Consider the following 13,706-nt stretch of genomic DNA (forward strand, 5'->3'; position numbering starts at 1 on the left):
CTCTTATGTCGGCAACAGATCCACCATGCACTTTGGACTGCCTCTTAGTCTTTCTTGAAGCTAACAGACACTTCCATATCCAGACTGTACATGGTCTCATCACAACAGGTGGCTCTTCAGCCGTGCAAGTACAAGGGTCTCCTTTTAGAATATATGAAATCTGAGAGGACCTTAAGGAGGAAAAGTGTTTTGAGTGGTGGTGTTTGTCTGCTTATCCATGCATGGCATTAATCATAAAAAAATAAATGAATTCACTGAATGTTCTGCTCAAATGATGACTATCAAAGAGATCATCTTCCAAACACTTGATATCACAGATGGTTAAAGGCTCAGAAATAATTCTATGAGGGTGAAAGAAGTTTCTTGATGGAAGTAAATGTGTAGATGTTTAGCAGGATTTGTTTGTGACTGGTGAGATTGAAGGAGTGGGTGTGTTTGCTGCATGCAGAAATGGACTGTGTAAGATTCAAGGTGGGGACAGTCATGATGTGCTTGGAAAAGGGCACATGGTGGTGACTTATCTGAGGTGTGTGAGGCCTTGAGCTATTTGTCCCAAACTATACCAAACAGAAAGTCATCCTTATCTTCTGCAGCCCTTTCCTTTTGATGCCCAGGCAAAGAGTTATGTGCAGCACTGACTGGTTGACGTACAGCCATGACAAAGCCTGAGACCACTTACATTTATCAATAACAACGGTACGATTGTGTCCACCTAAATGGTATGAATTGCTAAGTCACCTGAAGGTGTCTGAATCAGCTGTGAGTTATTACCCAGGTACAATCATCCAATAAAAAGAGTAGCTATATATCTAGATACAAACTGTGAAATGCAGCCTGAAATATTCATGGTGGATTTAATATTAACATTAACAAGACTTTTATTTTCCACCCATCATTAACATTTGAAATGCAATGTACTCTCCGTCCACAAAATGCAGTAAAACCTGTAATTGATTGCCACCACATCATTGATGCTGGTACATGCATTAAAAAAGCAAGGCTTCTCTGTAATTGTGTTATTAGGAATACATAACAGAATAGAGTCAAGTAATGTTAAAAACTGAGACACTGGGGCATGGCATACCATCATGGCCAAGTGGAGGTGAACCGCCCGAGCACCATCTTATGCATGAGATAAAGTCAAGGCAGCAGGAGCCCCTTTCCAGTTATTTTGCCACCCAAGGCAGGCATTAAGTCCCGAAAGGCAGGTGACTCGGCAGGAGACTTCGGAGGGAAATTGGTGGTCATAATCTAGTGGCCCCTGGACTGAGGCCTCTCTGCATGTGACGCTGGAGCCACAACTACTGTCACCATCAGGGGCTCAAACGCGGAGTGGGTGAGTGAGCTCCAATGCGGACACATTCCAGGAGCCCCTCTCACCTTCAATGCTCTCATAACTCCTGGGTAACGTCACATTCCAGAACGGTGCACACATCCTACCAGGAGCAGTGACCAGAAGCCTGCCTGACTTCAAGATGGTGGACAGGCGCAACATTGCTTCAATGCAGGCAGGCCATGCAGCCGGCAGGGGAGAGGCCTGAGGTTCCTGAGCAACAAACAAGGCACAAAAATTATATCCATCCCTCATTGACACTTGTTAAGTGCCCATAAGCTTGTTTGACCGGTAAATCCACATATTCTACCGCTGAAAATTACCCTTTGGTGATCCTGGGCCTATTTGTGGTGAGACATCTGGAGGCTATGGGAGTGACGTACCCTCCCTACAGTTTTGAGGCACATGGTATGTGACAGCAATGTACTTAGGAACTATATACAGTTTCATGTGGCATAACTATGGACCCTAGGTAAATTACTACCCTAAAACTCAAATCTGCCACTCCAGAAGGTTCGAGCTGGATTGCTCTAGCCACTTTCTTGCTCCCTAAGCTTGGACCAATGCTGCATAAAACTCACCTTGGCAGATACGGTATGGTGTCTCACTCCAGCATCGCTCTGTTTACTTTAGAGTGTACTGAATGGTGAGAGTTGTGGAGGTGGTTATGTCACTGGAGGCTCGCTTGGGGAAACGCAGATTTTGCCCCTCACTCTGAGCCCTTACAGTGAGCTTTTAGCTGTGGCCCACATGCCTCCAAAAAAGGCACAGTTGAATAGAGTGTCCTGTTACTTTCAACTGGCAGAACCCAGGAAAGTCCACCCCACCACAGCTAGTAGCGATGCAACGGCGTTGACCAACGATGACTTTGTCGTCGCTACAGGGACTAAAAACAGATTTAGCTACCTTCCTAGACAATCTCTGCTCCGATCTTAATGACTAACTCTCAACACCGAGACAAGACAGACTCTGGGGGCGAACGCACTCTTGACTTGGAAATAATTGTCGTGTTTAAATGACAATAAACAACGGGTAGGCCAACTAGAGGGCTCCACTGAATGACTTCAGACCCAACTACAATGACGAACTTTAAATGTGAGAACTTGGAGAACCACTTCAGAAGAGACAATATTCCCCTGCAGATTATGAAGGAGGGAGTGCAGGGTCCAGATCTGGGGGCTTTTGTGGTGGGCATGTTTTCTGAATTACTGGGGGACAAACAGATCGATGTTACATTGGAACAGGTCCACCAAGTGGTGAAATAGGTGAAGGCAAATGCCCCTGAGATGTTTTAACAAAATTGCATTCCTTTAAAGTGAAGGAAGCTGTTCTGCATGCGGCGAGGGAAAATGAATCAATCACCATCCAGGGCACATCATGCCACATTTTTCAGGACATTGCTCCTGCATCCTGGTATGTTAGGGGTTGAACTCTCCAGCCAAATGCCATAAGTTGTGGGAGTATCTCCTAGATAGGAGACATGATATGGTAGCCTTGCAAGAGACACACCCTCAACTGAAGGAGGAACACAGGCTGTGAAATAAGGCATATCCTCTGATCTACAAGATGTCAGAGAGATAAAGCTAATTCATTTAGGTATGTCTAAAAACATTTATACACAGACGAGCCCTTCGCTGAACGAGACCCTTTACAGTACTTATCAGACACAACCCTTCTTCAGGTGACTGCTGATCAAAATTAGATCTGGGGTGGTCCCATTAGGGAGGACAAGGTCCAGACAGCAATATCAGCCCGGGCTTCACTGCCCAATTTTATAAAACTTTCAGTTCGTGATTTAGTGCCCTTTTTGACAACACTGTTCAACCATGTAGCTACCTCTTGCAGGGCTACACACTTGATGAGCAAGGCACTCATCTCAGTCCTTCCAAAAGTGGGGAAAGATCCCCATTACTGCACCTCTTACAGACCTATAGCTTTGCTAAATTTGGATGTCAAATTATATACAAAAATTCTAGCAACACAAGACATTTTACCAGATCTCATTCATCCAGATCAATCAGGATTTATCAAGGGGAGAAAAACGCATGACAATCTGCGGAGAGTGATCCACCTGGTCGAAAAAGCAACCACAAAAACATACCTACAGTACTCTTGGCACTAGAAGCCCAGAAGGCTTTCGATCTTGATCCTTTCTCTTTCACACTCTCCGGTGGTTTGGTACGTGCGAACAATTTATTAACATGGTCCAAGCTAATTATGCAAAGTCGCTTACACAGGTGCTAGTAAATGGAGTGGGCTCAGACTTCTTCAAAGTGGAGAGGGGTACCCGATAGGGGTGCCCCCCTCACAAAATGTATTTGCCTTCAGCATAGAACCTCTTGTGTCAAAAGTGTGTGAAAAGTAGGCAATTCATGGTCTTCCCTTTGGGCTCAATCAATCAATCAATAAAAAAAAATGTATAGAGCGCGCTACTCACCCGTGAGGGTCTCAAGGCGCTTGGGGGGGTCAAGGTGGGGGCAAGGAGGGTCACTGTTCGAACAACCATGTCTTGAGGTTCTTTCTGAAGAGCAGGATGTCTTTGGTTTTGCGAAGGTTGGTGTGGAGGGAGTTCCAGGTTTTGGGGACGAGGTAGGAGAAGGACCTGCCTCCTGTGGTGGTGCGTTGGATGCTGGGGACTGTGGCTAGAGGCGAGGTCGGCTGATCGGAGGTTGAGTGTGGAAGTTCACTCTTTCGTTGAGGTAGGTTGGGCCGGTGTTGTGGAGGGATTTGTGTGAGTGGATGAGGATCTTGAATGTGATTCTCTTGTCTATGGGGAGCCAGTGAAGGGATTTGAGGTGTGGTGAGATTCGTTTGTGGCGGGGGAGACCAAGTCGAGGCGTGCAGCTGTGTTCAGGAGTTTGCGTTTGAGTTTGAGTTTGAGTGTGGTGCCGACGTAGAGGGCGTTACCGTAGTCTAGTCTGCTGCTGATGAGTGCATGGGTGACTGTCCTGGTCTCTAAAAAAATCCTTCAAATGGATTCCCCCAGAGTGCGGAGTGTGTGGAAGCAGGAGGAGGTTAGAGCATTGATTTGCTGTGTCATGGAGAGGGAGGGGTCCAGGATGATGCTGAGGTTGCGTGCGTGGTTTGCGGGGATGGGGGCGGGGCCTAGGGCGGTGGGCCACCAGGAGTCATTCAATGTGGTTTTGTTGGGGTCGAAGATGATGATCTCGGTTTTGTTAGAGTTAAGATTGAGGTGGTTAGATGTCATCCAGTTGGCGGTGTCGAGGAGAGCAGCGTGTAGATTGGCTTTGGCGGTGGTGGGGTTGCGGTGAGGGAGAGGATGAGTTGGGTGTCATCTGCATAGGAGAGGATAGTGATTCCGTGTGATCGGAGGATGTTGGCTAGGGGGATCATGTAAATGTTGAAGAGTGTGGGGCTGTGGGAGGACCCTTGGGGGACTCCGCAGATGATCTTGGTAGCGGTGGAATGGAAAGGTGGAAGGCAGACTCTCTGGGTCCGGTCGGTGAGGATGGAGGTGAGCCAGTCTAAGGCTTTGTGGTGAATTCCTATGTTGTAGAGGCATGTGCAGAGTGTGTGGTGGCAGACAGTGTCAAAGGCTGAGGAGAGGTCTAGGAGGAGGAGTGAGACGGTTTTGTCTTTGTCGACTTTGGTCCTGATGTCGTAAGTGCATGCGATGAGGGCGGTTTCCGTGCTGTGGTTCTTGTGGAACCCGGATTGTGAGGGGTCAAGAGTGTTGTTGGATAGGCGGGCGATGACTAGTTTCTCGGCAATCTTGGTGGGGAAAGGGAGGAGGGAGATGGGGCGATAGTTAGAGAGGATCTCTGGGTCGGCTTTGTTTTTTGTTAGGAGAGCAGTGATTTCCGCATGCTTCCAGGGGTCTGGGTAGGTGGCGGAGTCAAAAGAGGAGTTGATTATGTCGCGGAGTATGGGGGCGATGGTTGGGCTGGCTTTGTTGTAGATGTGATGTGGGCAGGGGTCGGAAGGGGATCCGGAGTGGATGGGGTTCATGTTTTTTTCGGTTTCTTTGTGTGTGGGCGGGCCCAGGTGGTGAGTATGGGGGGGGTCATGAGTGGGGGTTGAGTTGGGTGAGTGAGGGGTGTGTGTGTGGTGAGTGTGTGTGGTATGAAGCTGTTGTGGATGTCCAGGATTTTGTGGTGGAAGTGGTTGGAGAGGGCGTCACATAGGGGCTGTGTGTGTGAGGGGTCTATGTTGCTGGTGTACCATAAAATCTCTCTGCTTGGATATGATGTTCTTTTCTCCCTGACACAGCTCTCGATTTCTCTAAAAACTGTACAGCTGAAATTGGCACTCTTTGAGAAAGTTGCAGGCTGTCATATTAACCTCACAAATCCTTTATCCTGAACCTGACTCTGCCTTCCTCCGAGATGGAAGGGTTAGTGGGATCCACTCCTTTCCAATAGTCTAAAAAAGATATAACCTATTTCCAACCCACACAGGACCAATTTACCCCTGCTCCTTTAACAACTTAAAGTCGATGTTAAAAGATGGGCTCCCATGTACCTATCCCTGCTGGGTCATATTCATGCAATACAGATGACTGCGCTGCCCCGTTGTTATATTTATTTCAGGAACTTCCAATCAACATAAACCAGGAGTTTTTCTCAACGCTGCGCTCAATGGTGACCCACTTTATTTGGCAAGATTGCCGAGCCAGACACCCATATAAACTGGCCTAAAGAGGCACGAGGATTGGCCCTTCCCGACTTTCCCTTTATCATAAGGCAGTCCAGTTGAAAGTGATATCTGAATGTTTCCTGAGAGAATCGGATAAACACTGGCTCCACGTGGGCGTCGGTGGGCTGTTACATATGACATTTGCTATGGAAGCTGAATACAGACCATCCCACTAACACCTATATTAGTACACCTACAAGGACGACCCTTAGAGCTTGGAAGGAGGTGAATCGATTAGCTTCCTGGACTACCCCATCACTATTTACCCTTACCCACTTCAATCTGGCCTTTCCTCCTGCACTCACATCTGGCCCTTTTAACCCCTGGAGGGGGGGGTGCCTTATAATTTTTGATTTGTTCCATGGGGAAGACATTCTTACTTCCGAAAATTGCCAATGAGCCTTTGGTCTGCCTAATGCTGAACAATATCATTATAATCAAATGCTACACTATGTACTTCACGCAGAAATAAGAGCACCAGCCACTAGAGATTTCTCCCCTATCAGGAACTTTGTACGTCAAACGAGAGGAGCAAAGGGCCACATCTCCTTCCTCTACTCCCTTTTAATGGAAATATCCCCCAAAATTGGCCCACAACACAGAGTTCTGGAATACAATAGGGAAATTACTCCCGATGCATTATGGCAGAAGCTATGGAGGAATATACCTCAGTACAATCATTCTATGGGAATGAGATATGCCCATTACAAACTATTATGTGACTGGTACCAATACCCAACAAAACTTTAAAAAATATACTCTAATGCATCTGACTTCTGCTGGAGGAGGTGCTGGCTGTTTGGAGATTTCTGCATATTTGGTTGAACTGTCCCAAAATATGCCCCGTCTGGTCTGAAATTCTAGCTAACATCAAAACCATACAGGGATACTCGAACCCCTGTATGCAAAGTTTCACTCTTTTGGGCTTGAGAGACGCGTCCTTCAGACGCCAAACTTATGGTGATCAATCTATTATGTGGCTATCCTTAAGGTTGGCCAAGACGATGCTGGAGGCTTCCTGGAAAAGACAAGAGGCTCCCTCTATCACTCAGTGGTGTGCTAGATTGTGGCAGGCCTTACCAATGGAGCGAATGGTGGGCATACTTACTGATAACTATAAAAACTTCAAATATATCTGGGGCCCTCTGGTGATCTTTCTGTCCATTGGCCTCCCCCCTCACTATCTTCCCAATCCGCACTCAGGCCCTTCATCGCTTCCAGATATGATAATACAGGAGAGCCCTCTGTCCCCTGTGCATACTACTGGCTTATAAGGAAACCCCATCAATCTGGTCTTACACGTCCACCTCCCAGCAAGTGGCTTTGTCACTCTCACTCATGGTGTGAGGGCATATTTAGAAACAGCACTTTCACTGTGTCATTTTTTCACGAGAAGAAAGTCATTAAATTGTGGAAACTGTGTGTATCACTAGCGTAGGTAAGCTATCTTCTGACACCCTTGTTGCACCTTAATGATCTTGTATAACTTGGTGCCCTTGGGAAAAACTCTAAAAAGAAAGTTTGACTAAAAACTGAGACACTTTGCCACAGACTGAATTGGGTACAGATTAAACAAAACAACAACACACTTTGCTGTGGACATTATACCTCAATATTCATACCTGCAGTGTAAATCTCAAAGTATGTAGGTTTATTGGCACTGTTCCCAGTTGCTTCTAGACCTGGACCTTTAGCTGTAACTTTACTTGCATCACCTTGGGCTTTGTCAACATTGACTTCAAATGGGCTCTTGGCGATATGCTGACCAGCAAAGAGAACCGACACCTGAAAAAGAAAACCACAAATCAGTGCAATGCTGTGTATGGCACCATGAGCAAGAATAATAGACTTTCAACTACTCAACTACCAAAGAAGTACTCACAGGTGATATTCTAAGAGTCTGAAACTCATCACTATTGATCTACTCATGCTTGGCAATGATTATGCTCTTCTGATGAGATCTAACAAGAGTGAAACACATGCCAAGGGTTGCCTTTATTCACTTTTATTGGACTAAGCTGGGAGCTTATGCTTTCAAAGGCTGTTACTCTTTGCCTGGCCTGATTGGGTAAACGCTTACGTTGCTTTCTGGTTTACCATGGATAGTACTTTGCTAATCAATTGCTGAAAGGCTTTTTTCTGGATTGCAGGCATTTGAGTAGGATAAAATACAGTACTGCTGGAGGACTTGTAGGGGTGAGGGAGCAACTGAAAGCTCGAGTTAGAAGCCTGGCTCTGGTTCAGCTCAAGGTCCCTTATGCCCAAAATGAGCTGAGCCTTCCTGTGGCTCCTGCCTACCACCCCAAAAAATTAAAAATAAGGCAGTGACCTATGCTGAGGTATAAAAAGGAGAAAGAAAGAGATAACATTTGCAGAATGTGAAACTTGAATAACTGGGGTTATTCTCGGTTTTGCCACTTGGTCAAATTGTGTGATCTTAGGCAAATATTTTATTTCATCTCGTTCCTTTTTCTGCAACATTACATGTGAATGCCCCTTCAAGTACTTGAGTTCCGGATGCGTGGCGTTGAAACATCTCTTGCATTTGATTTAATCGACTGTAATGTTACTTCTTACAGAATACGAATCTGGGCCCCATACAGTGCACACACGACAAATGGCTTGCTGCTCAGTGGGAAACGTCACCTTCGAGGGACGGTTTGTGGGGGGGGGGAGAAGGTGTGCCTGCATGTTTCTCAATTCACGTTTAAAATCATCCTTAACAAGCGCCTCTCAGTACAGCGACTTAATCTGATGAACTAAAGTGCGACCCTTCGGATGTTTAATGAAATAAATGTTTTGAATTTTTATGAGATTTTATCCTATCTGCTGCCAGGCTTAAAATGCTGAATATTTTCCAGGCTAGGCTCGTGCACGGGTTCTTGTCGCCAGAGCCAGCCTTTGGCACGGCTCCGGCTCTTCATTTGTTGGCTCACCCACCTCTATATCCTGGTGAGCTTCACTGGCATGCTGCCCTAAATGGGAACTTAACCATGGTTACTTCCCAGGTTTGCTTAATTTAGGGATTACTCCAAGCAGACGGTTTGGTTTCACTTTGCATTGAATTACGTTTTTGAACACGTTGTTCAGTTATTATTTCAAAAACAATATACACTAATCAGTGATTTACCCCTCTTTATAATAAGTGTATTACTATGCAGCATCCTAACTGATCAAGTGATGAAATCATGATTTGCTTTCAAGATGGGTAAGTTAGCACTTTGCAAATGTCGCCATACCACAGGACGCAAAGGGCGATGTATAAAGAGCAACAATGAGCATCATGTTTACAGTTGAGGATGAGGAATGAACCATTTATGTTGAATGACAATGAGAAAAGTAGTCTGGCCAACCTCCATTTGATATATGTGGCAGTGTATTCACCTACGGGACTAATTTTGTGGTCCTGGGAGTTAGGACCAGTAACTCCACTCTCCTGGAGTTAAGTAAGGGAAGTAGGTACTAGTGCTTAAATTGAGCTGGTGGTTTCCGGTGCTAGGCACAGCACTTTATTGTCAACACCGGCTCTTATAGCAGCCTGCCACATGGTGGTGCTGTTAGTCTAATGTTTTGAGGCGCACATCAACAGCTGTTTAATAAATAAATACAATAAAGTCACTAATACCTATAAGAATAGCTTGGGAGGCATGTATCCTCCATTTTTAAATTATATTTTGAGGTCTGGATTGACACACTTGTAAGAGTGCAAGGGTTAGTTGTGATGGTACTGTCATTGTCAGCGCTAGTGGGAGCCATGGGTGGTGAAAGCTGCAGGGGCCTCCTGACAAGGGCACTGGCACTTATGTTCTTTACAACTTAAGTACCGGGGGGTACTGAGATCTCAAGGAGGTGGAGTTACTGTGGGACTTCGAGGGCCCCCTGACAAATCAGGAATTATATACAGAATAAGTAATGAACGAGTTACTTACCTTCGGTAACGACTTTTCTGGTGGATACATTAGCTACCTGTGGATTCCTCACTAATTGAATTCTCCCCCTCGCGCCAGCATTCAACGGAAATCTTCTTCCTAGCTTCTGCACGTCGACGAGGACGTCACAATTGCCCACGCGCCGCTGCCTGACGTTATACAGGCAATAAGAGGTCCTCGCTGATGTGCCGACGTCAGTACCCACATTTTTTACGTGCCTTTGAGACGAATAGGCCATTGAAACAATCAATCATATAACAATATTTAATAACATCAAAAGATAAAAACATCATTCCAAAATGTCAATTTTTTTAATTTATTTTTTATTTAGAACATAAATACATAAATATATACATTATATCTGAAGGCCCTCAAATACCAAGAGGAGCACACCCAAGGATAGCTTGGTAAGACCAGACAGGCAACGGGGAGGCGGGAGGGACCGTGAGGAATCCACAGGTAGCTAATGTATCCACCAGAAAAGTCGTTACCAAAGGTAAGTAACTCGTTCTTCTGATGGAAACAACTACCTGTGGATTCCTCACTAATTGAATAGAGTCCCAAAGCAGTACCGCACTCGGTGGATGGTGCCTGAATGGTCAAACCAAGAAATCCTACAGCACTGACCGTGCAAAATGGCCATCCCTCCTAACCTCCGAATCCAAGCAGTAATGCTTCGCAAAAGTGTGGAGGGATGACCAAGTTGCGGCCTTGTGGAGGGATGACCAAGTTGCGGCCTTGCAGATGTCAACCACAGGAACACCCCTAGCCAAAGCCGGAGAGGCCGACTTAGCTCTGGTGGAATGAGCTCTTATTCCATCAGGGGGTTCTTTCTTTGCCAGAGAATAACAGCTTAATGCAAAGAATGACCCACCTGGAGAGTGTTCTCTTGTGGACTGCCCTTCCTCTCCTCTTTCCCACGTACCCGATGAAGAGTTGATCCTCCAACCTAAACTCCTTCGTTCTGTCCACGTAGAAGCTCAGCGCTCTTCTCGGGTCTAAACAATGCAGTCTTTCTTCCTCTTTCGAAGGTGGAGGATAAAAAGAGGAAAGGGTAATAGTCTGGGCAATATGAAAGGGTGAAACAACCTTCGGCAAGAAAGCAGCCTTGGTCCTCAACACCACCTTATCCCCATAAAAAGATGTGCACAGGGGTTTAACAGACAGAGCCTGCAGCTCACTCACTCTTCTTGCTGAAGTAATTGCAACAAGGAAAACAGTCTTCAAAACCAATAACCTTAAAGGGCAAGAATGCATTGGCTCAAACGGCGAGCCCATAAGAAATGTTAAGACTAGATTTAAATCCCACTGAGGCATAATGAAAGGAGTGGGAGGAAATGTATTAATGAGACCTTTTAAAAATCTTAGCACTAAAGGAGATTTAAATAAAGAAGGTTGGTCTGGAAGACATAGAAAGGCTGACAGGGCTGGCAAATATCCCTGGACTGTAGCCACTGCACAACCCCTCTGTGCCAGGGACAAAGCAAAAGACAAGACATCTGATAAGTGGGCATGTAAGGGATCAATTTGTCCTTCTCCACACCAACACACAAATTTAGCCCACCTGCTAGCGTAGATAGATTTAGTGGAGTGTCGCCTGGCCAATAAAATAACATCCACTACCTCAGGTGGGAGAGAAAAGGAACTCAGGTTGCCCCGTTCAATCTCCAGGCATGAAGGTGCAGGCTCTGGAGGTGGGGGTGTAAAACCTGCCCCTGCGATTGAGAGAGGAGGTCTGCCCTGAGAGGAATACGGAGCGGGGGGCACAGAGAGAGTTGGAGAAGATCTGAATACCATACCCTCCTTGGCCAATCCGGAGCTATTAAGATGACTTGGGCCTGGCCTTGGCGAATTTTCCTCAAAACTCGAGGAATCAAAGGTATGGGGGGCAACTGGTCGCAACAGGACATCTGAAACGCGTCCCCCAATGCTCCTTGCACAGGATACTGGAGGCTGCATAACAACGGGCAGTGCGAGTTCTCCCGAGTGGCAAAGAGATCTATCTGAGGGATTCCCCACATCTGGAAGATCTGTCGGACTAGATCTGGATGGAGACGCCACTCGTGATCGGTCAAGAAATGCCGACTGAGACTGTCCGCACGCACGTTCAAGACTCCGGCCAGATGGTTTGCTACCAAGCAAATCCGATGGTCCCTTGCCCAGGACCATAGCCGCAGAGCTTCTCTGCAGAGAAGGTACGACCCTACTCCTCCCTGCTTGTTGATGTACCACATCGCGGTAGTGTTGTCCGTCAGGACCTGAACCGACTGACCGCGAAGGGAAGGGAGGAAGGCCTTGAGAGCCAGACTTATTGCCCGCAACTCTAACAGATTTATATGAAACATCTGTTCCACTGGAGACCAATGACCTTTGACCTCCAGGCCCCCCAGATGAGCTCCCCACCCTAGAGTGGAAGCATCCGTTATTAATGTGGTCACCGGCGGACGTTGTGAAAACGGTCTTCCTTGAGAAAGATTGCCATCCGCAATCCACCATCTTAGATCCGCCGCAGCGTCCCTGGAGATCTATACCAATCCCTCGAGATCCCGTTTTGTGTTGAGACCACTACTTCCGGAGGCACCACTGAAGAGCCCTCATGTGCCATCGAGCGTGAGTGACCAACAGAATGCAAGAAGCGAACAGACCGAGCAGACGCAGGACCTTGAGGACTGGAATGACCTCTCCACTTTGAAACATTGGAACCAACGCCTGAATGTCCTGAATCCGCTGAGTGGAGGAAAGGCGCAATTCAATGTTGTATCCAGTACTGTCCCTATGAACAGGAGGCGCTGAGAGGGCTCTTGGTGAGATTTGGGCACATTCACAGAAAAACCCAGGTCGAACAAAAACTGGGTTGTCGACTGTAGGTGACGCAGCACGAGCTCCGGAGACTTGGCTTTGATGAACCAGTCGTCTAGGTAAGGAAATACCGCTATCCCCTTCCTTCTGAGCTCTGCCGCAACCACCGCCATCACCTTTGTGAAGACTCGAGGTGCTGAAGTAAGACCAAACGGGACGACCGCAAACTGATAGTGCTGTGACCCCACCACAAACCGGAGATACTTCCTGTGCGACTTGAGTATCGGGATATGAAAGTAAGCATCCTGCAAGTCGATAGACACCATCCAATCTCCATCGTTCAACGCCAAAAGCACTTGAGCTAGGGTCAGCATCTTGAACTTCTCCTGTTTGAGGAACAAATTCAAGATCCTCAGGTCCAGGATTGGCCTCAAACGACCATCCTTCTTGGGGATCAGGAAGTATCTTGAGTAACAACCCTGACCCCTCTCCTGCTCTGGAACCAACTCCACTGCACCCTTTGAAAGGAGGACTTGAACTTCCTGTTCTAGTAACAGGAGATGCTCTTCTGAACAGTAGTAAGGGCGGGCGGGATGGGGGAGGAAACTCCAGAAAGGGAAGGGCATAGCCTTTTTCCACAATGCTGGTGACCCAGGAGTCTGATGTTATAACCTCCCACTTGCGGAGAAAGTTCAATAACCTCCCCCCTACAGGAGTGGTATGAGAAGGAATTGGTGGAAGACTAAGGCTGCTTCCCATGCTGCACCCCTCCAGAGGAAGAGGAAGAGGCAGAGTGCTGCTGGGCGGCTCCCCTGGTTCGGACCCTACCCCTCCCCCTGTATGATCTGTAGGAGAGAGCAGTGGCGGGTTGTTGCTGAAATCTGCCTCGAAAGTAGGAGGATGAACCACGACCAAACCCCCTAAATCTTCTAAAGAGTCTGGACGAAACAGAAGAGGAGGCCTGCAAGTCTAAAGACTTCGCCGTGGCC

The 13,706-nt window shown here is 46.9% G+C and overlaps 1 protein-coding gene across 4 annotated transcripts in view; it reads right to left on the bottom strand.

Annotated features, from left to right (window-relative positions):
* Positions 1 to 13,706, bottom strand: part of FLNB (filamin B) — a 455,875-nt gene that overhangs the window by 242,999 nt on the left and 199,170 nt on the right. For all 4 annotated transcript variants that reach the window (XM_069206567.1, XM_069206566.1, XM_069206565.1 and 1 more), the window contains exon 7: positions 7,612 to 7,774. In XM_069206567.1, the coding sequence (XP_069062668.1) occupies positions 7,612 to 7,774 (163 nt within the window). The remainder of the gene's footprint in view (positions 1 to 7,611; positions 7,775 to 13,706) is intronic.

This window comes from Pleurodeles waltl, chromosome 9 (genome assembly GCF_031143425.1).
Source record: "Pleurodeles waltl isolate 20211129_DDA chromosome 9, aPleWal1.hap1.20221129, whole genome shotgun sequence".
Lineage (NCBI taxonomy): Eukaryota > Metazoa > Chordata > Amphibia > Caudata > Salamandridae > Pleurodeles > Pleurodeles waltl.